The sequence below is a fragment of the Tupaia chinensis genome, unplaced genomic scaffold (assembly GCF_000334495.1).
Source record: "Tupaia chinensis unplaced genomic scaffold, TupChi_1.0 Scaffold000029_1, whole genome shotgun sequence".
Lineage (NCBI taxonomy): Eukaryota > Metazoa > Chordata > Mammalia > Scandentia > Tupaiidae > Tupaia > Tupaia belangeri.
The window spans coordinates 313245-337430 of NW_006159459.1; the positions used below are offsets into that span (position 1 = coordinate 313245).

General features: G+C 40.6%; 1 protein-coding gene and 1 pseudogene across 5 annotated transcripts in view; both read right to left on the minus strand.

Moving 5' to 3' along the window:
- The window catches only part of SLC24A2 (solute carrier family 24 member 2), a 289619-nt gene that overhangs the window by 19898 nt on the left and 245535 nt on the right, over window positions 1-24186 (minus strand). For all 5 annotated transcript variants that reach the window (XM_006140326.3, XM_006140327.3, XM_006140323.3 and 2 more), the window contains one exon: window positions 12591-12731. In XM_006140326.3, coding sequence (XP_006140388.1) covers window positions 12591-12731 — 141 coding nt within the window. The remainder of the gene's footprint in view (window positions 1-12590; window positions 12732-24186) is intronic.
- On the minus strand, window positions 770-1249 carry LOC102494275 (nucleoside diphosphate kinase A 1 pseudogene; annotated as a pseudogene).

Genomic DNA, 24186 nt, shown 5'->3' on the forward strand with positions numbered 1-24186 from the left:
AAAGATTGTCATTATTATCCACTTAGGTGGATCTGACAGTACAAAGTTATAACCACCAGTGCAGCTATTTCTCCCCCATTTCCTGCATTGTGGTAGGATTAGAAATAAAAAAAATGCCTTACCCACCCCTGATCAAGTTGGGATAGTAAGATTCTCTCTTGGAAATGTGACATTGGTGGGAGCTGAATGATGGCAATGCTGGTTCCTAAGATGGAAGTCTCTTGGAGAGAATGTCTGTTAGTTCCTGCTGCTAGGTAGTCAGGTCACTTTTACTCTTGCTCTTTCTTTTTTAAAATTATTTTAAAAAATTATTATTCTTATTTTTTAAACATTCAATTGCTATACATCATTTGGCTTGTAAAGAGTATTTACCCAACATGAAATATACCTCAGACCAGTCCAGTTGAGAAAACTATACACATTATTATCACCAGGCAATAAACCATTTCTGTGTCCCACAAATGTCTTGCCTCTCTATTTTTTTTCTTTTCTTTCTTTTTTTTTTTTACACTCTTTATTAGCTCAGGTTACCCAGAGTACATGAAAAAGAGAAAATACCACAAAGCAATATAGCACTGTAAAGAACCAACTCAGCAAATCCTCCACTGGGATGAAACCTCTTAAATTTTATGGTAGCACATAACACTGTACAGTGAGCACTCATGGCTCCAAGAGATTTCCTCCAAATTGTAAGGAATTTCCAGGAATAACTAGATTTGCTACAGTCTGGTCCTCTGCCCATGGCAAGGAGGGGAAGGGCAAAGCTCCTTCATAACTTGTAGATCCAGTCTTGAGAACAGTTCTTGTAATCCACTAGTTCCTCAGCGTGAAACAAGTCAGTCTCCCACTTTGCACTCTCCAGGGAATCACTGTCATGAATAATGTTCCTGCAAACTTGGATGCAAAAATCTGCTCAGACGGTCCCAGGTTTGGAGTCCACAGGGTTGGTCTCCCTGAGCATCACTTATCAGTCTTCACAAAATCCAGCCTCTCCCAGACCATGGCAACCACTGGCTCTGAATACAAGCATTTTACCAGGCCAGCAAAGAATGGATAGTCCTTCAGGAATACCCATTGTTGAGGCAGTGTTCCTTGAGAAAATCTTTAGAAGCATGCATGAATTTCATGCCAACAAGGCAGAATACCTTCTGCTCAAAATGCTTGATGATCTCCACACAAGGTCCTGCTGGATCCCATTGGGCTTGATGGCAATGAAGGTGGATTTGCTGTTGGCCATGGTCCCTCAACAGCTGTTGGCCATAATCCCCAACTTCAACTTCTGTTGCAGTCTTCCTGACTATTTTTTCCTCCCTGATTTCCTTCCCTATACTCTTCCCCTCTTACACTCTCCTTCCACACAGTCTTAGTGTCCATAACTATTTTTGCTGCTTTTATGTCCTCCAATCTTTCAATCTTTCATAGCCTGGGTTGCTTCACTAAGCAATAAATCTTTTGTATTTGACCACTTTCTATCAAATGCCAGGGTCTTTTTTTATATCTGAATAGTATTCCATAGAATATATGTGCCACCCTTTTTCAATTCATTCATCTGTTTGTGGACATTGAGATTGGTACCATGGCTTAGCAACTGTGAATAATGCCACAATAAATATTGATGTGCAAGTGCTTTTCTGACTGCTGCTCTTGCTCTTTCTAAGGCATAAGGTTTTTTAACCTTTCTTTCACTCTATTAACTACCCCATAACCTTCCTCCTTCTACTTCTCCCCTTTCTGTCCTTTGCTCTAAAGATTGTCAGAATCTGTTTCTATTTCTTGCAAACCATGTATCCTATAATCTATATGCCAGAAACCCATAGGATTAATTACATTGAACTAGAAAGAGGAAGGATACGTGGCTTCGAAAATAGATATAGGGCCTTTTGGTGGCATGGTGGTTAAGATGGATGGATCACACATGGCTCACTACATAGTTCGAAACTTGGATCTGGTGGCTCAAGAAATATGCCAGTCATGTGTGCCCAAAGTCCTGAGAAGAGAAGGGAGGAAAAAGGACTGTAGTATGGCTATCCCCCCTGGGGGGTGTTTTTGTACTTTTCCTTTATCCATCTTTCTCTCTGTTTCTCCAGTAAACACAAGTGCCCTATAACAAATTAAAAAATTTCTAGATTGGCATATCGCACAGTCCCACAAATTATTAGAAAAGCCACACAGAAGAAGACACCTCTACAGTTTCTATAGATTCCTGATGATGGCCAGTCACCAGGACGCTTGGACCACATGTGTTGACTGGGGTAGACAGAGGCAGAGATGCCAATTACACTCATCTCCACTGGACCTTTTGCCGAAACACTGGGGTCCTTTAACACATGCTCAGAGAGCAGAATGCTGTCAGAGAGCCTCTCACCTATTACTGCCAAACACTTTTTATTTCAAAGCTTTCCTCATTGAGAAACAATCCCATTTTTTTGCTTTGATAAAGCCATCCAATTTGTCTAAAGAAATGAATCTTAAAAGTCGACTTGGATGAAAGCAATTTCAAATGTCTGAAGGGCTGACCTTGGCAGTCATGTAGAACACTTCCTGCCTGGCTTTTGAGAACTTCATTAAAAAGAAAAGATAAACTTGTACATCATAATCTCTTGAATCTCTATAATGATGAACAAAGTCTCTATCGCTCAGAACCAGGCTTATGTTCCCTTGACTAATTTCAAGTTTTCAATATATGTTTTTATTATCATTCATACAGCTATGTTAAATTTACTAATAACAATTTATCTCTTTAAATGACTGCTGCTTTTGGGGCCATTTATTAGCTGGGATATCTGGAAGACCAAGCGTGCTTAATTAAATTGGAGGAGGACATCAGTCTATACTGAGTAGCCAAAACCTTATTCTCAAATGCTTCCCCTGCCTCTTCCCTTTCTCAGGAGGGAAATATTTTGGATGAGGATTCAGACCCCTCCTGGGGACCAGAACACTTCAATGGGTAATGGACAATAAATAAATAAATAAGTAAAAGAAGTAGTGTTTCAAAGTGGAAATTGAGACTTTTACTTCTGAAGGCACATTTTTTTTTTTTTTCTCTAGGGTGCGTGCGCTTGCCAGACAGAGAGAGAGAGACAGAAAGTGAGAAATCACCCACCGGGGGGATGGCCACGCCGCAGTCCCTTCTCCTCTGTTCTCCTCTGGAGATCTTGGGCATGCATGCACATGGGGGTGGTATGAGTTTTAAGCCACTGGGTCCGGGACGCAAACTGCGGTCGACTACATGGGAGTCCAGTGACATAGCCATTACGCTAACTGCTGATCCCTGAAGGCACACTTCTTTAAGCTGGGAGTTCAGTTGTATTATGGAAGCTAGATTCTCTGAGTCAGTGCTAAGACATCAAGTTTTCCCTGGCAGGGCATTCAGCTAATTGGAGTTCCCATCCTTTTCCCATTTTCCCAAGGCACTGTTTCAGGGTTCTAAGTGCAATGAGGCTGTGTGCTGTCATAGGCCCCTCTTGCCACGTGGGAACACACTTGTCATTTGAGGAGCAATTGGTGCTTGATTCTGCACTTTGAATGAGGGGAGTGGACAGCTTTCTCCACACTTGGTTGTGTGGCATATCTACTAGATGTGTTAGGATAGTCATCCCTTCATAGATTACTCACTTTTCAGGTTAGCTGATTTACTAAATGTGTAATTACTATTTTATTTTTCTACCTTTGCATGTATGTTCATTGAAATGACTTCACAAGTCAGAATCAAATAATTTGAACATATTTTCTCATCTGAAAAATGTTATCACTGAGCTATGGAATATTCTAAGCCAAAAGGCAGAAAGAAAGTGAAATATCAGGCCAAGGATTTAAAGGAACTAAATTCAAATCAACTTATTTGCAAAAACATCTCTAATTCAATGTTTGATGCTTGCTATTATTTGAATGTGTTCCCCATAAACACAGGTGCCAAAACTGGGTGAGTCATTGTAACAGGGATGAGAGAGTAGAGACTTAATCTAATTGTGGTGTTGAAAGGTGGGGCCTTTGGGTGGTGATTGGAATTGGATGAGTTCATCAGGGTAGGATTCCATGATTGACTCCTGGCAACTTTGTGAGCAAATACACAACCCTTCTCTTTCTCTGTCTTGCCATGTGATACCCTGAGCTGCCTTGGAACTCCACAGAGAGTCCCCACAAACAAGAAGACACTCACCGGATGTGGCCCTTTTATCTTGGCCCTCAAAAACTAGGAGTTGAATAAGCCTTCTTGTTTTTTTAATTTTCAAATTTTTGCCAAAAGGTGTGTGCACTGACTGGAGAGAGATAGAGACAAAGACACACAGACACACACACACACACACACACACACACAAACAGAGAGAGAGAGAGAGAGAAGGAGAGCAAAAATCTCCCATAGGGCATGGTCATGCTGCAACCTCTTCTCCTCCATTTCTTCCTCTTTTAGGGATTTTGGGCATGTATATACATGAGCTATAGCGTTTCTCAAGCTACTAGGTCCAAGATTTGAACTGTGCTGCCAACCATGAGGGATTTATCCACCTTAATCATCACAACATGGGCTGACCCAAAGCTATATTCCTGATAAGTCACCTAGACTTAAGTATTTCTGTTATTAGCAACCACAAATGGACTAAAGCAATGCTCCTAATTATTAATCAAAAAGTCAATAATTAATGTGCAAGAAAATGTACCTAATGTTATAGTATGGGCTTATCAAAAATAAAAGTTTAAAAATAAAATTTCTTCATAAATTTTCAGGGTTGTAATCAACAAGGGGTAGGTGAAGGCTCAGCACCTACTTTGAGCCCAGATCTTAAACTGAGATGAAATTCAAACCTAGATCTGTCTTTCTGTATAGCTTGTGCTCCTAGCTTCTTGGCTATATTCTTTCCCAAAGAAAGAAAGGGCCAATAAAACTCAAAATATACCCAGCCAAAGACACAATGATGATGATCATCATCATTCTAGTGCTGGGTTCTGCTCTGAATGTCAGAAAATAAAAAAAAAAAGCACCCAGGAAATAGAGACTAACATTCCAGCTGTATGGCCACCTGCCTTACCCAACCTCCAATATTATTTCTGCTTTGGAAGTATCCAACCCTTCATATATCAGCAGGTTGGTTAAGTATTCCCTACCTTACCAAACTACTTTACTATTTCCAACCTCACAACTCGGGTAATTCCTTATTTCACTTTTACGGACCATTCTCTTCTCTTGTGTATTCCATAGTTTGATTCCAGAGATCACTGCTCAGTAGCACCTGTACAGATATTTAGTTCCCGGCCTCACTGGAAGGAAGAAAATGGCTCTTGAAGCCAGGGTCTCACATGTCAATTTATGGTCAGAAATGGTGGCTCATACTGACATCTGCCAGGATCGGCCTTATCATAATCGTCAAATAAGGAAATTGTGTCTATGTGCTGGCAACTTTGTTCTCCATGTAATGGTCTACTTACAAAATTGACAGCTAATGTTCTCATTAGAAGCTTTTCATACATCAGAGTGATATTGGCTTGGCTTGGAAACAGTTGCTGGGCATAGCTTGTGGTCCAAATTGGCTATATCCTTATTGAGTTAAGTTCAACAAATATTCACTGTGCATCTATGCTGTGCAAGGTTCTGGAGCATACATATTTGATAATGCTCCCCAAACAAACCTATTAAAGATGAAAAGTGTGGTCTCTGGGTTAATATGACTGGTATTAAAATCTCTTCTCACAAATTATCAGTGAAATTTTCTTAGACAAATGATGTAATCACACTAAGCTTTGGTTTCTTTATCTGTAAAATGGAGAAAATAATAATATCTAGTTGTTCTGAAGATTTCATGTGCATAAAGTATCTAGCAAAATGCCTGTAATAGTGCTTAAATAATAACTGTAATAGTTATTAGACAATATTATTCTTATTTAGATTTTCAAGAGATGAGGAAACTAACACTCAAGGATGTGAAAGTGACTGTGGAGATCTGGCCTAGAGTCTTGGCTTTGCCTCTTACAAGTTATATGTGTTTGGACAAGTCATTAAACCTCTCTGGGTCTCAATAATTCCATCCTTGCTAGAATCATGCTTGGCACAAATGACATTTAATAAATACTTGGTGAATGAGTGAATGATAGAAATTACAAAAACCCAGCTGCATTCTCAGGTTCCTTCCTAGTTCTAATGGGTTATGTTTTCATATATCATTAAGCGCATTTCTGTTTTGTAAGAACACCCACCCTAGGCCATGAGAGAAGATAACTCTTTGGATCTTTATTTCAAATTTCATCAGAAGCATGTTCCTCATTAAGGGTTATGTTTTAATTCTTTTACTTTGAAAACAAAGCCATCGATTTGAGAAAACTATAAACATGAAGCCCATATTAATTATCTGAGCTGAAAGTATGCATGATCCAACAAACACTGTCATGTAATTTGCATATAAATGAAGTGGAAATAAAAACAAGTGGGAGTACTATTTACTCTGGCGCTAGACATATACATTAAAAAATCATGTTTTCTCTTTAATTATTGTAAAGGTTTGGAATGTTCATTTCCACAAGTAATTAAAAACCTATTGAAGAGGCAGAGCTGCCAGAACCTAAGGAGCAGCAAATATCTACTAGTTAATAATTTTCTCCTCTTTCTCTCCTCTCCCTGGATATTTTTATTTATTTGTTTATTTAATACACTACAGGGTACATGTGCACACCAGAGAAAAAGTGAGAGAGAGAGAGAGAGAGAGAGAGACAGAGAAAGCACCTCCCATGGGAGGATTGCTATGTTACAATACCTTCTCCTTCATTCTCCTCTTGTGATTTTGGACATGCACACATGTCAGCAGTCAGCCATGTGGGAACCAGTCATCTTAATAATCATGCCACTGGCTGGCCCTTCCTGGATATTTTCTCAAGAGACCTTTGTGGAAGTACATGGAGTCTTGATAGACTGAAAAAATAGCCACAATAATTTGTTGCTCCTCCCAACAAGAGGTGAGGTCTATTCCCACATGCTTTGAATTTAGACTGGCCTTATGGTTTGCTTCAGTCAACAGAATATGGTGGAAATGACAGCATGCAAATTCCAATTTAGATCTCAACAGGGTTTGTAGTTTTCATTTTTGCTGCTCTTGGCACTTTCGCTGTTGTGTGAATAAATTCAGAATAGTATGTTCATGGATAAGAGGTCATGTGAAACAGAGATAAGCTATTCCAGCTGAGATACCTCAATGCCAACCAGCCTTTGGCCATATAAGAAAGCCTCCAGACCAGAAGAAGAGCTATCTAGCTGACTCAGGCCAATTTCCAATTCACAGAATAATGTGAAAAAACAAACAAAACGTGTTGTTTTCAGACACTAAAGTTGGGGTAGTTTGTTACACAGCACAAGATAACTAACACAAGATCAAAACTAATGAAACTCTTCTGTACTAAGTATGATCAAGGATTATATTGGCTTCTGTATCAACTGTGATGGTTTTTTTCATTTGGCATATCATATATGCAAAGAATGCCCAAATGACTTATCTTCCAAGCCAGTATGCTTTCAGAGTAAACTGAGACTATTGCAGACTGCAGGGAGTGGCCCAATCTGAGCAAACATGGTGACCTTTACACTCATGCAGAACATGGTTCAGTGAGCTTCGTTTGTATAGCATGAAAGCAATTTGCATGTGAATATGGTAGCTACCTGTTGTTATGAAACTACAGAGCAGTATCAGGCTAAAGGAAATCACATGTGTTTATCAGATTTCTCCCCCAAAGATCAGAGAAAGTACATGGTGCCAGGCATTTTCGCATCTTCAGATGATTAATATCCAAAAATAACTGACTTTGCATTCTGTTTCCTCTTCCCTCAATTTTTGCCCTTTAAAAGAATATACCTGAGGTTGGTTTGGGGTCACAGCTTTCTCCATCAGAGAAGTTGGGTCCACCCGATCTCTGGTTTTCTATACTTGTATGTCTTTGTGTGTTTATTTTCATGATTATTCATAATCCACAGCCCCCCGCCCCCGTCAGAAAAATGCATTCTGCTGAGTGGGTCCTGGCACCAAGCAAACTGAAATGTAGGGTCACCTTATATTTGCAATATTTTATTGATGGCTATCTTTTTATTTGTGTTCTCCTTAATCACTGAATGTCATGGCTGGCAGAAAATATAGAGATTTCCTGATTCTTTATTCACGGAGGAGGAAAACTGGCATCCAGAATTGGGAAGTGCCTTTTCCAAGGCTTTGCCTCTCACAAATTGTGGGGGAAAATTACTCAGTTACTGTGAGAGAATGAAAATGCTCTGGAGTCAAGTAGTTGAGATTTAAGTTCAGCTTCTTTCACCAATGTAGCTGTGCAACTTTGCTCTGAAGTTACATCTGTGCAGGCTTTGTTTCCTCTACTGAGAGCTCCTTAAAGATTGAAATGATGAATTCTATGTCTTTAAATCTTTTTAAGGGCCCAAACATAGTACTTCACGTATCATAGATGCTCAGTAAATATTTGCTGAGGAAGTTTAAAAACAACCAGATGTTTCACATAAGAGTCTCATTTCTACTCAGAACAGCACACAGTACACTCAGAAAGTGATAATAAAAATCTCAGTCCATCCCAGGACTGGCACTTGGGAGAGCAACAAGAGAAAGCCCTATTGGCTACCCTGGCCTAGGCTGCAGGGTCTGGCTATCAAGGGCTGATTGCATGGTGAACAATGAGTCAATGGAATTGAAGAGGAGAGCATCACGTTTGGCACCCATTTTCTTTCTTTGCATCCCTCAGGATTGTAGCATTAGTCAAAGAAGGTGTGATCCAGGTAACTACTGCCTTGGTTGATTCTGTTGTTTTCTGGGAATTCCTGGTTGTGAGTCGTTGATCTTTCCCACTGGCATCCTTGACCTTCCAGCTCAGATTATTGAGAGAATGAACACTTTGCAAGACCTCTTTCTAAGAAGGAACCTACAGAACCCTGGGAGCCCAGGACCTTGAGTTACAGCATTGCCTAAATCTCTGTGCTGCTTTCTGATTACCTCACTGGTAGTGTGCTGACACCCTCTGATTTGTCAGTCAGTTCCCTTTACTCTGGGCCACACCACAACTGACTTTTTGCTGGGATTGAGAAAACCATAAATGTTTCCTTATTTCCCTTCCTGGAGCCAAACAAAAGGATTGGTCTAAACAGCAGAGCCAAGGCATGAGAGGGGAGGGGAGAGAGAGAGAGAGAGAGAGAGAGAGAGAGAGAGAGAAAGAATTTCAGAAATGTCAATGTGGGGAACCAGCAGTTAGCGTAATGGCTATGTCACTGAACTCCCATGTAGTCAACTGCGGTTCACGTCCCGGACCTGGTGAGTTAAAACTCATGCCAGGTGCATGTGCGTGTGTGTCCCAGATCCCGAGAGGAGAATGGAGGAGAAGGGATTGCGGCATGACCATCCCCCCTGGGGCATGATTTCTCGCTTTCTGTCTCTATGTCTCTCTCTGTCTGTCTGGTGAGTGCAGAAAAAAACACCAAAAAAAAAAAAAAAAAAAAAAAAAAGAAAAAGAAAAAAAGAAATGTCAATGTGGAAAAAAAGATATCAAATATACCCAGTTATTTGGCTGAAGATTTTCAGGAAGCCAGGCCTTTGAATAGAGCAGATGCTCTGTAACTGTATCTTGAATGAAGAAACCTAAATATACTTTAAGTGAGTGACACCTATTACAAGCATTTTTTTCTCCAGGAAACCTCTGATATTGAGAGTCCTTACACCAGGGCATTTTTAAAAGAATAATTATTTATTTATTTTATTCATTCATTCATTTTATCTTAATTTTGTCAGAGAGATACACAGAGAGAGCGAGAAAGAGGGAAATTGAGAAAGCAAGCCACCAGGTCCAGGGCTTGAACCATGGTCAGCCATGAGAGAATGTTCAATGCTTTAACCACCATGCCACTGGCTGGTCCCACACCAGGGCATTTTTTTTGTGGTGTTTTCTTGATGAGACATGATTCTCTGGAAGGTTGGATTATTTATAGGCCAAGATAGCAAGATAGAAATGTTTTTCTAAAAAGAATTCTTTTATTCAATTTAATTAGTTTATTATTTTTATTATGAAAAACTATTTAATTTTACTTATTAATTCATTTACTTTAGTTTGACCAGAGAGGGACAGACAGAGAGGGAGAGAGAAAGTGAAAAAGCAAGCCACCAAGTCCGGGACTCGAACTGTGGTTGGCCATATGTGAGTGTCCAGCACCTTAATCACCATGCCACCTGCTGGCCCCATATTATTATTATTATAATTATTTTAGTTTGACCAGAGAAAGACAGAGGATTGAGGGAAAGTGAGAAAGTAAGCCACTACGTCTGGAACTCGAATCACAGTTAGCTATGTGGGAGTTCAGTGCCTTTAACCACCATGCCATGTGCCAGCCCCCTTTTGTCTTTTTTAAATGAGGAAAGTAGGATCATTAAGGACTCTTGAAGATGTTTGCAAAGTATGCTGAACTTTAGTGGCTGCACATGTTGGCTTTTATATCCTTACGAACAAGTATTACTGAGCATCTTCTCTGTGCATGGTTCTGGGGCATACAAATTTGACAATATTCCCCAAAACAATCTTGTTAAAGTTGAAAGTGTGGTGTCTGAGTTAATATGACTGGCATTGAAATCTCTGCTCACAAATTACCAGCAACGTTCCCTTAGAGCAGTATTCTTTTGCTTTTTATTTGTAATGGACAGATTATAACTGTACATATTTATGGGGTATTTTGTGATTTTTTAGTACATGAATACAATGTGTAATGATCAAATCAGGGCAATTGGCATATTCATCATCCCAAATATTTATTATTACCTTGTGTTGGGAACATTATGAATCCTCTCTTTTAGTTATTTTGAAATATATGATCAATTATAACTTTATTTATGCTACTATGCTATAGAACACTAGAACATATTCCTTTATCTAATTGTAATTTTGTATCCATAAACCAACACCTCTTTATCCCTCCTGCTCCCTACCCTTTCCAGCTATTAGTAATTACTTTTCTACTCTCTACTTTCATGAGGTCTTTTTTTAGTTTACACATATGAATGAGGATGGGTGATTTTTCTCCATCTGTGTTACTGCAATATTCTTCTACAAATAGTTTTAGAAATTTTTTTTTTCAAATTTCCACCTTCTGGCCTCATAAAATATGAGGAGAAGCTCAAGCTGTGTGGTCACATACACACACACACACACACACACACACACACACACATCTGAATCTCAACTCCTTCCTCTAGGAAATGATCAGGAATAAATTTTGTGCCTGTTTCTTTCTACATATGCCAACTCTCCACATTCTTACTCTAGATGTTGTGTTAGATGCCACAGCATAATTTACTAAAAATACCTAGTGCAGAATCTGATTCATGGCTGGGACACACTCGTGCTGATAACCGAGAGTGTATAGTGCCATAATAAAAAGCAGAGCTCACTAGTTCTTTCACCCATAGGGCAGAGGTCCCACAACCTCCTATTGACAATGCTGGGAGCAGATGTTCTCTTGTTTGGATCTATACCCAGATTGTCTGTTCTGGGGCATACATATTTGACAATATTTCCCATCTGGGAGTAGATGGTCTCTTATTTGAAACTACACTTGAATTTCTTGATCATTGGATGAAATTGTGTTGATAGCACCCAATACCTAATGATAGCAGGTCATAATATTGACTAGAACAATGATAATAGTACAGAAGGGGGAACATTAGACATGTAGATATTTATACTACACAAATGCATTTTAAAAAATATTTTTTGAATTAAACAAACAATCCAGATCTACAGCCATAAGAGTATTCATGAAATATGAGTGGCCCTCCTGCCTCCATTGTTTTAAGGACCTTCTAATGTCCTTATCAAAGATAATCATCATGGTGGTTTGAAAACATGACTAAATTTGCTGACACTTGCCCCATCAAGAGAATCATATGCTACATGCCACTGAGGTGTTCTACATGAAATTTTTGTTTCCTCCTTTTCAATCAAGATAGGTTTATACATGCTCTAATCAGTACCATACAGTAAAAGTAATGATATGGTACTATAATTTCTAGTCTCACATGGCTTTGCCTTAGCCAACAGAACACCCCTTCTTGGAGCCCTGATCTCTCATGTAAGACATCTATCTTGAGGCTAACATGAAGAAGTCCCATTCACATGAAGAATCCATGTTTAGGCACTCTGGTAGACAATCCCAGTTGAGTCTAGCCTTTGACTCATCTCTGCCCAGGTTCCAGAAACACCAGCAAGATTCTAGCCCCTAGTCAAGAGTCATCCTAAGCCGTTCCAGTCTTCCAGGCTGAGGCCCTAGACATTGCAGGGCAGAGAAAAGCCATTGTCAACATGTTCTATTCAAATTCCTGATCCATAGGATCTAATCCAGGATAAAATGATGGCTGTTTCACACCGCTAAATTTTGGGGGTGATTTGTTGCACAGATTTAATAACCTGGATTATCACTATGATTGTGGTCTGCCCAGAGAATTTCAGGTACATATAAGAATACACATCTGTCTACATTCATCTCTCATTTTTCTCTTAACACATACAGAAGCAGAATTTGCACATTGTTATGAATCATGCTTTTTATAAGGAACCAACTGCAGAAATGCTTTACTCACAGGTTTGCGAACGTCAGGTAAGGTAATCCAGAGAGGAAACACTATGGGGAAAACAATCAGGTACGTGACCTGCTTGCGGGGTTCAGAAGGCCAGGCCAGGCTGAGAGGCTGGTCCTCCTCATCGTCAGCCGCCTCTGTGTTCTGTTGTGGAAAGAGAAAGGCAAAATATAAACGAACAAAAAAGAGAAGAATGTATGCAGGTCACAATAGCAAGACCATAAAGCAAGGGAGGGAAGCTCCAGACCTCATTGGGAGTTTTCCTGAGTTGCCCTGAAGCTTCATATACCTATTTTTTAGGTTTGAAAGAGAACCCCACCTGCCACAGTGGGAGTCCCAGGAACAAAGAGTAAGTTGCCCAGCCTTGAGAAATTTTCTTTTCTCTCCTTGAATCGTCTTCAGCTTCTCTTTCATCCAGTGGTTTATTCAACTGGACTAGGCTATGGTTACCATTCATGAACTTTTTATGAGAAATCGTATGTGCAGAGCAAGAGGTCTGACAACCATTTCCCCCTCTTTTCTCTTCCTGAGGACAAAGCAGGATTCAGAGACCTTGGGAAGGAGAACACTGATAAAAATTAAACTTCTTTCTTTCCTCCTTGCCTCCCTCCTTTCTCTGTTTTCTTTCCCCCCCCTCTCTTCCTCCCTCCCCTCCCTTACTCCCTCTCCTCTCTTCCTCCCTCTCCTTCCTTCCTTCCCTTTTTCCTTCCTTCCTTCCTTCCTTCCTTCCTTCCTTCCTTCCTTCCTTCCTTCCTTCCTTCCTTCCCTGTTTTGGTTAGAGCACTGATTTTGAGCAGGCAAATGAAAATACCACAGAAACAGGTCATAACAATAGAGTTTCATACCTGCCTGCTGACCCTGGAATGGTTAATCTCTATTTTTGTATAGTGGTGAGTTTTTAACTTGCTAATTACCTGTTGAATTCTAAACCCTTTTACTTGCTGCCAAAGGTTTATTATGCGAACTTGCCTCAACCCTCAGAAAAACAGAAGGCAGAAGCCCAACAAAGCAATGACCCTGAACAGAACCTCAGTGTCACAGGGAAACCTCAGTTTCCAACTTGGCAGCAAGTGGCCAGTGTTTTATTCATCAGTTACTGAAATCAGCAGCTTCTGAAGGCCCAGAGCTAGAAGAGACAGAAGGTAGATCTGGCCTGGCAGGATGACCATTAGCCTGTCAGATGGGCCTGAGTGCTTCCAAAACAGCACTGCAGACACCATCAATCACTCCCTTTCCTGCTTGTTTAAAAATGAAAGCGTGGCAGCAAGACCAAGCATCAGATTTCCTTCCTTCCTTCCTTCCTTCCTTCCTTCCTTCCTTCCTTCCTTCCTTCCCTGTTTTGGTTAGAGCACTGATTTTGAGCAGGCAAATGAAAATACCACAGAAACAGGTCATAACAATAGAGTTTCATACCTGCCTGCTGACCCTGGAATGGTTAATCTCTATTTTTGTATAGTGGTGAGTTTTTAACTTGCTAATTACCTGTTGAATTCTAAACCCTTTTACTTGCTGCCAAAGGTTTATTATGCGAACTTGCCTCAACCCTCAGAAAAACAGAAGGCAGAAGCCCAACAAAGCAATGACCCTGAACAGAACCTCAGTGTCACAGGGAAACCTCAGTTTCCAACTTGGCAGCAAGTGGCCAGTGTTTTATTCATCAGTTACTGAAATCAGCAGCTTCTGAAGGCCCAGAGCTAGAAGAGACAGAAGGTAGATCTGGCCTGGCAGGATGACCATTAGCCTGTCAGATGGGCCTGAGTGCTTCCAAAACAGCACTGCAGACACCATCAATCACTCCCTTTCCTGCTTGTTTAAAAATGAAAGCGTGGCAGCAAGACCAAGCATCAGATCTAAATATACCAACAGGAACTTTTCCACCCATGCTTCCTTTGGAGACCATATAAATAACCTGCACAGCCTTCAGAAAGCTTCTGCCCCCTGTGGCTCTGGCTTCCAGCATCGCACACTTCTCAAGCAGTAGCACTGATTCCCTCCAGTGCTGAGGTCCCTAAGGAGGTGGCAGGCTGGACAGGCTGGGGCTAGCCGGTCTAGGGGTTAAAGACCCAACCAGAGAGCAGGTGTGTGAGGCCTGAGGCTCGGGAGCACTGTTGGGTTTCTTTATTTAGCAAACACTAGGTATTCCTATAAAGATTTGTACTGGTTTCCACAGTCATGCACACCTTGACTGTCTGCAGCAGTTAAAATTAATAGTAATAATGATATTAAAAAGGATCAGAAGCCATACAAAAAAAGGTTAGTAAAATTAAGTTTTTGTGCTCTATGTCCTTGGCAGTGGGGAAGAGTTTATGAATAGCAAATATGAAGAAATCAAGGGGTTAAGGAATAAAGTTGGGATGTTGGTGCGCCTTATTTTGGCCACCCAGGTCCTTGTTAAGAGCACTCCTCATACTCCCCCCTGCTTTGCTATGCAACTCACGTGCTACCCCATCCGCTGCCTTCTTAATCTATCCTGGGGTCCTCATCCCTGATAGAAGGTTTGCTGTGCTGGCTCTAGTCTTTCCTCGGAATCTGCCTTGTCTCCTCTGAGGGATGCAGCAGATGGAGAGAATATCATTCCCTATCAGGTTCTCCAGTTTCCCCAGGTGTCAGCTGGCTACACGAATAATCTCTGTGACATAGGGCCAAGGAGGATTTAGGAGACAGGTGCACTTTGTTCCCTTCCATAATTTGTGTTTAGCCAAATTAGGACTTTCCCCTCCCTTCCCGATAGATGCCCCAGAAATGGACATGAGAGAATGCAGGTATTGCATCATTCCTAATAAGTACTCTGTCTCATACGAGATAAGCGGTTTTATTCAAGCAGAGGATCAACTTCCCTGAAGACCCTGATCTGATGAGTTCATCGAGGCCCCTCCTCTTTTCAGGGCTGACCCTTCAGCATGGCTTTGTCCCCCACTGCCTCCCACAATCTAGCAGTTCCTCTCTAAACTCTACACTAACCTTTTTTCGGAGAAAAAAAGCAAAAGCAAGTCTTTATGACTCATATCATTTTAATGACACCAACAGATGGTGACATTTCATCAATAACCCTTTTGCTTATAACCTACGGATTAGCTCCTTTATCCATCTGCCAAAGTCACCAGGCAGGCAGTGCCACTAGCAAATAGCAGAAAATAATTGTCTGTTTAGATGCATAAGCTCTAAACACACTACTGTCCAATGCAAACAATTAGCTATATTGTACGGCTTCCAAAAGCTGCATGCGAGGTGGCTGTTGCTAGGGCAGAAATGAGCTAGGAGCAAAGACTGTTTCTCAGGCCTTGGCCTTCACAACCTCTGGGAGGGGTGGAGGGTGAAGTCCAGGTCTAAGGAAGCACAGGAGCCCAGAATCCTGGGGTGGATTCGAGAGGTGCCCCAGGAGCAAAACTGTCAGCATACTTCGGGTGAAATTCTCTTTGTCTTCTTGCCAAATGAAATCATTCTGGTTCAATGGGTGACAGCTTGCAAGCTGGCTAGAAAAGCAGAAGAAAAACATGCCGTTCCAAGTTTGAGGCCTGATTTGCCTTCTCTCAAGTTGGAGATGCTAGCATATTCATTAGTCTCATCTAATGTGAGAGATGCCACTGAGGTTAGGGCAATGACTTCCCAACTTTTTCTGGAGTAGTAGCACGCTGGCTTTGACCTTGTGACAACCCACTCTTCTCTTCTAAAACTTCTGTAGTCTATAGAAAACAAAATACCATGGAATGATCCAGAAATGACTTTTGATATATGTTTTTAAAGTAGTTTGATATCTGTTGGGGTCTCCATGGAAGCCCTAGAATTGTGCAACACCAGGGCGAGAAATTATTACTTTAGAGCCTTGTACTCTCTGATGTGAAAAATCTTTGATGAAAACTCATGACTCAAAGTTCCCACATGGTGGGCGGTGTGCTGGTTGTCAGACCTTAAAGGAGTTGGTGCAGCATGGTAGGAAGAGTAGGAGGAGAATCAGAAATCCTGAGTTTCCAGTTTTTGCTCAGGCTACAATTTCTGGGTAGTCACCACCATCATCTGCAAGCGTTCACTGAGCACCTTAGGTGCAAATCAGTGCGGTAAATTCTAGGACTCTTTTCTTCAAGGAGTCCTGGATATTATTTATTTTTATTTTTATTTTTAAATTTTAATTTATTTTATACATTCAATTACTATACATCACTACAACTTGTAAGGTGAATTTACCCAACATGAGTACACTTCACCCCTGTCCATTTGAAGATACCATCAACAGATAATCATCATTTCTGGGTCCCCGAAATGTCTTCCCTATTTTCCCCATGATTCCTTTCCTCTCAGTCTCCACCTTCTCCCACCCTTTTCCAACACTGTGTCCAGTATTCATAACCGTTTTCCATGCTTCTATATCCTCCAATCCTTCAGTTTCCATCATAGAGCATGGACGGTCAGTATGTACTAAGTGGAGACAAGAGTCCTAGGTTTTAAAGGGGAGAAGGAACAGATGACTCCAATAACTTATTATTTATTCTGTCACAAGGATGATGCAGGACATGAGCAAGAGACTTCCAGTTGTCATCCAATATCCATTCTGCTTGTTATGGACTAATTTATATTTTGAAACTCTAACCCTCAATACCTCAGAATATGACTACATTAGAAATAAGGCCTGTAAAGAGGTAATGAAATTAGGGACTAGATAGTGTAAAGGTTATGTCACTGGACTTCCACATGGCTGACCATGGTTTGAGTCCTGGACCTGGTGGCTTAAAACTTATACTGGGCATGTGTGCGTGCATGCCCAAAATCCTGAAGGGAGGATAGAAGAGCAGGAATTGAGGCATGGCCACCTCCCAGGGGGTGATTTCTCATTTTCTGTCTCTATCTCTCTGGTGAACACACACATGTAAAAATCTCTCTCTAAGAAGGAAAAGAAAACGAGGTAATAAAATTAAAGTGAGGCCATTAGGGTGGGTCATAACCCAATCTGACCAGCGTCCTTATAAAAAGAAGAGACTAGAACACTCAGAGAGATACCAGGAACATGTCACAGAGGGAAGGCACATGAAAAAAGGGACACGGCAAGAAGGGGCCATCTGCAAGCCAAGAAGAAAGGCCTCAGAGGAGACTCACACTGCTCATACTTTGGTCAGACTTTTACCCTCCCAAACTGTGAGAAAATAATTTCTGTTGTTCAAATCTCCCAGTCCAAGGCATTTTATTACCTCAGCCTTAGCAAATGAACATACTGCCCTTCTGTGTTAGGAAATAGCCCACTTTTACCCTGGACTGGAATAAAGACTTTTTCAGTCTTTTCATGGCAACGTATAGCCATGTGATTAAGTTGTCAACAGAATGTACTGGAAACATCCTCTGCAATTTCCTGGCTATATCTTTAAAGGGTGGGGGTGCATACTTCTGTCCTCTTTTCTCCTCACTGGCTGGATTTCTGGCTAGAGCACAAATAATCATCTTGGACAATGTGGTGGAGGAGCAACATACAAGGACGTAAGTTCCTGACCCCATCAAGAGCCCTTCTAGCCCTGGACTGTTGACATTGCTTTGAGGGAAACATAAAATTCTAATATCTTATTCAGGCCACTGCTATTTTGGGTTTTTGGCTGCTTACAGTGGAGCCTTTTCTTAACTGATCCAGTGTTCTCTTTATGACCACTCAAGGGAGAAATGTGTATCTCTCACACCTCAGCTCCAGGAAAAGTCATACTTCGGAGAAACTTTAAAAAAAAATCTTAGAAACACTGTGAATCATTTAACTGACACCGTTCTTTCCTTGTTTTGTCCTCTGGGGAGTTTCAAACCAAATTTGTGACCCCCATTGAGGATTCCTAGGATTGGAATCTGCGCTTACCTTACTCCAGTTTTACTATTTTTCTTTCCTTCTCATTTTTTGCTGCATTTTCTCAAATCTATTAATTTTTATCTCTTTTCATCAGTTTTTTTTTTACAGAGATTTTTGCTATAGGGTATGTGTATTTGCTAAAGAGACAGAGACAGAAAGTGAGAAATCACGCCCTCCTACCCCCACACCCCCCCGAAGGGATAGTCATGCCACAATTCCTTCTCCTCCATTCTCCTTTCAGGATCTTGGCCACACATGCACACACAATCAGTATAGGTTTTAAGCCATCAGGTCTGGGACTCGAACCATGGGAATCCAGTGATGTAACCATTATGCCATCTGCTGGTCCCCAGATCTATTTTTTAAAGTTTATTTATTTCCTTATTCCATGAGTGAATGTGTGTGACAAAGAGAGAGAGAGAGAGTGAGAAAGAGAGAGAGAGAGAGTGAGAAAGAGAGAGAGAGAGAGAGAGAGAGAGAGAGCGCTCTCCAACAGGGCCCTGGCACTGAGAGCCACCCCAGCCTCAGTTAGCCCCTGATCATGGGCATGTGCAAACTTGGCACATTTACAGTGGGTGAGCCTTGTGGAGTGTTGTGCTATTGCTTCATCACTACCTCACTCCATTAGATGTATTTTCATAAGCAGCCTTGAGCTGGGGCAGACCTAATTAAGATCTAAAATTTTGTAATGATCCAATAAAAATTTTGATGTAGTTTTATCAGATTTAAGAAAGAGAGTGGAGAGAGAGAGAGAATGTTTTTCTAAGTGGCAACTGATGACAAATTGATAGCCAGCTTTTAGAATTCATTTATCAATACTGGAGGTTAAAAACTGGAGATTTGGCCATCCGAATACCTACAAAGGACAGAAGAGGAGAGTTCTAGGGTCACTTAGCATCTGCTAGGAGGTTGCTGGAGCAAACAACTTGTTTTGATTTAATTACTTTTTAATTTGACCAGAGAAAAACATACACACACACACACAGAGAAAGAGAGGGAGGAAAAAAGAGAGAGAGGGAAAGTCAGAAAGCAAGCTGCCAGTTTAGGACTTGAACAATAGTCGGTCATGTGGGAGTCCAATGCTTTAATCACCATGCCACTTGCCAGCCCCTAATTTTTCTTTTTTTAATACAGATTTTTGCTATAGGGTGTGTGCACTCACTAGAGAGAGAGAGAGAGAGAGAGAGAGACAGAAAGTAAGAAATCACCTCCCCAGGGGAGGATGGCCATGCCACAGTCCTTTCTCCTCCAGTCTCCTCTTGGGATTTTGGGCATGCGTGCACACATGCCTGGTATGAGCTTCAAGCCTCCAGGTCAGGGACTTGCACCATGGTCAGCCATGTGGGAGTCCAGTGATGTAATCATTACGCCCTTTGTGGGTCCCTAATATTTTTATTTATCTAACGAGAGGGAGGTGTAGCAGCAGCCTGCCCATTGTAGTCTAGTGTCATGAGAATTTGTTGAGCCTCTTTTCTTGTACACCTTATACTCTTTCACTTGTATCTGGTTTGGATGGTTTGCCGTAGAAAAAGTATCAGCTCTCCAAGGGAAGGGCCCAAGCTGCATTCTCCAGTCCAGAGGTTGCCTCTGAAGCCAGAAAGATATGTCTTGGAAGCAACCCAATTTCTCATTTTTGTCTGTGAAGGGCACTGTGCAAGGTTCCATTGTGAAGGTGAGCCAGCTTAATGCAATTTCTGCTATCAGAGAATTAAAATGAATATCTGGAGACATCTGAAAATAGGCCACCTTCGAGTTTAGTTTCATTGACTCCAGTTCACAAGGAACAATCTCAGAGTATCACCTGGATCTGCCTAGATCTCAGCTCAGCTGAAGTCTGATTAAGGTGGAATTTTCTTGATTCTCTGTCCCAATTCACTTCTGAATTTAGGAGTGCCACCTCTTCTCATGGTGAGTCCCTTTCATTTGGCATGATGCTGGATAAAAATAAGGTGCCAGCACTTAAATATCTGTTTTAAAATATAATTTATTGGCCCTAAAACACTGACATACCTCACTGCCTTCTAGTTGCCAGCAGATTTTAAAAAATCATGTCATCATGAAGTAGAGCTTTTTTGTCCCCCGGAATGCCTTAATGTACAACTATCTTTCTGTATAAGAGCTTGTCTTTCAACTCATGGTGTAGACACATGATAGATAATAGATCATGAAAGACAAGGTTCATAGACCTCTGCAATCATTGAGGATAGGAGCTTCAGATGCCAAGAGAAGGTGCCCCAGAATTTCAGGGTTGGAAGTTTGCTTGTTGAGACCACTCCCCTCATTCAGTGGATGAGGACCAGGAAATAAGATGAGCTACTGAAGGAAGGTCACAGTGCCAGGCCTGAGTGATCCCCTACCTCTCAGTTCAAGGAACTTCCCGAATGCACACTGCCTCGTTTTCTCAGTTCTACAAAATAGATATGAATGCTTTATTATCCTATTATGCCAGAATTCTGAGCTTCTTTTTGTAATAAATTTCACCTTTTTTTTTTTTTTTTTTTTAAAGCTAGCTATAGCCAGACCTAAGCACTTAACTGGCATTATTTTTCTTTATTTTCTTGAACTCCAAACTAATTTCTGGTGATGTGGATAGCTCACATTTCATTAAAAGGCAGATGAAAATATCTAAATGTTGCATTCTTTCCCCTTTCTCAGAGTCATATAACATCCACAGAAGATCTGAAGCGTGGGTGGGAGGAGCCACTGTGACGCCTCCTCCAGCTCTAGCTCCTTGAGGGCTCTCTCCAAGGTGCTAGTTGCACATTTAAAAATGAAATGCAAGGGCTCATAAGTATTCACGAGTACAGGACCTCAAATACAGGTTAAAAAGATGTTCACTAGCATCTCTGCACAAGAGAACAGTGCAGACATTTAGTCCAGGTTTGATGTCAGCGGAGGTGGCAAGCAAGCACACTCATGGCCAAGGTGAGGATTTGAAATTTTATGGGCCTGTCATTGCTTGATGTCACCCCTGATTCCCTTAACTGTAGATAATCCTGTACTGGTTACTTCTAAAGGGGGATATCTGGGGGACATTGCAGAAGATGGATTAAGCCCTTTATGAGAATAAACTTTCCTGGGGCTAACTTTAGCAAGAACCGAAACAGGAGATGAATTATTTTCAGACTCCAGCATTTAGTGTTCGAAGGCCAAGAGGGCCCATGGGAAGAATGTGCACAAGAAAACGGCGTCATCTTTAAATAAGAGATAGTGCATTTATTCTCCCACCTTTCTCCTTTTTCATTACTGAAGCATTAAAAATATTCTTTTTGACAAAGGTGGCCTGTTTCATTTTTCCAATTAGGTTTCCTTGGGAACTGGTGAAAAGGTGTGTGTGCCTATCCAGTCGGTGTGTGGGAGGCTCCTAGGGAGAGGAGAAATCTCTAAAGTGCCTAAGGAAGGGAAGATAGAGAAGGGACCTATAGACAAAGACCCACTTTTCATTTGATTTTTCTTTAAGCAGGTAGTCAGAAGTGAGAATGGGTTAAATACAAATTCTGTTCCAGGATATTCTTTTACAATGTTGTTGTTGTTATCAAATTAACTGAGATAATCCATGAAAAACACTTAGAACAGTGTTTGGCACATAGTAAACATTCAAGCACTGGAAAATGTTGGCCATTATTATTTTTTTAAACATTTAGGAAAATAGTTTCTTCAAAGTCATCTATGAGAAAGAAGCTTGATGAGTTAAAAATGACATTTTCAATAAGAAAAGTTATAATTAAATTATTTGATATGAACACAGTGATTGCAGTAATTTTGTTCCTCCATCTGTCCATTTATCTAATATTTATTGAGAATTCATTGACTATAGTGATCCAATTAATCTAATTTCTTTTTCTCTTGGGTAACATGAATAAATAGAAGGGCTTTGTAAATAAGATGAAAGGGAAAAATTCCACAGCCCTAAGGAGAAAAATACCATTTTATTCTTGTAGGCAGGTTTTAAGTAGACTTTTTTTAAAAATCGGAAACAAAGCTTCTAAGCAGATGGTAAGACTCATAATATTGTGACACCTTGATTCGGTGTTTTCTGCAGAGCTAAAAACAATAGTAGGGTTGGAATTCTCAAAGGTAAAGTTTCCCAAAAATGCACAGTCACACTTTAAAACAGGGAAAGGCTCTGAAATCAATACCTATTTGGCTGGTAAAAGGTGCCCCTTGAGAAATGCTTCATAGCATGCTCTCCATTTTGTCAGCTTAAGCCATGCAGTGCTTTACTACAAAGGAAATGCCAATAAACTCCCACCCATAAATATTGGGCTTGGGGGTAGTAAGGGGCTCTCCTCTCCAGCGTGACCCAGGTCAATTGTCCAGTTAGTGTGGTCTACATATTAACAGTCTTCCTAATGACAACTGGCTACAGATATGGAGCATCATGCTTGAAATGGGAGGATGGAAAACACCAGCTCATATCAGTGCTGAAAACTCCTTTGCTGAACCCTACAAAATTTTCAAGCACAGCCTATTGGCCGTAGATAGAATCAGCTACAGAGGTAGTGTCTTTACTTTTTAGTATTCTTTTTTTGGGGAGAGGTTTTTGCTATAGGGTGTGTGCGCTCGCCAGACAGACAGAGACAGAGAGACAGAAAGCGAGAAATCACCCCCCAGGGGGGATGGCCACGCCGCAATCCCTTCTCCTCCATTCTCCTCTTGGGATCTTGGACACACAATCACACATGCCCGGCGTGAGTTTCAAGACACTGGGTCCGGGACTTGAACCGCGGTTGACTACGTGGGAGTCCAGTGACATAGCCATTACTCTACCTGCTGGTCCCAGCCCTGAGTAGTTTTTAGACAGTTGTAAATTTTACCTTTGGATCATTGCTGCTATTGTTTGACCTGTTCACCTATTGAATAATTTTTTTTTTTTTCAGGTGACTTACAGGAATTGATTTGTATAGTGATACTTTGAGCAGTCACTGTAAGCAGAAGTTTGGTATTTGGTATAATCTGCAACAACTACTTGGTATGTCCAGACATTAAAACTTAAGCTACTGTTAAGTTCAAGTTAAGTTGTATTATTTGTCAATATTTGTCATTTTAGTGCTTCAAATGATACTATGGGGAATCAAGTAATTTTAATGTCTTAATAGTGTTTTTACAAGCAGATTAAAATGTAAAAGCATAAAAATATATTTGTGAGAGACATTGTTATTTATAAGCACATTTATAGATTGGTATATCTTTTTATGAACTGAGTTTCTCCACTCCAAAATACTAACACAAGTCGACTGTTTATTTTGCATAAGTAAAATTGAAAAGCAAGTTTTTTGACTTTTCTTTCTTTCTTTTTTTTCTGTATTTCACATAGGACAAAAACTCTTTTAACTATAACTTACCAAGTTTAGATACCCGTTTAGAGATGGGGGAGGGAAGAAGGAAGTAACGGTGAAAATATGTAAGCTTATGTATATATTTGATACTGTCTCCAACTTTAGTTTCCAACCTTAACCATGTATTTGTAGGGAAGTTGTTTCCACGCCTTTTCAGTTCCTCTGACTCAACAAACCTTTACTGACAACACATTTTCTGCCAGATGACGGTGGATTAGAATCAGTCTGATAAGTCTGAGAATTGTCAACTACATCATAATTCGTCAATCATAATAAAAAGAAAATGTGGTTTTGCCGGATGAATCCAAACACATACATTCTTTGTACCTGTTCATAAAATTTTTCACCTGAGTAAAGTTGGCAAGAGTGGCTTGTATATGTTTGCCTTAGCAAATAGAAAAGTTATCTTTGCAGTTTAAAATTAATTTCAGGGCCAGCCCCATAG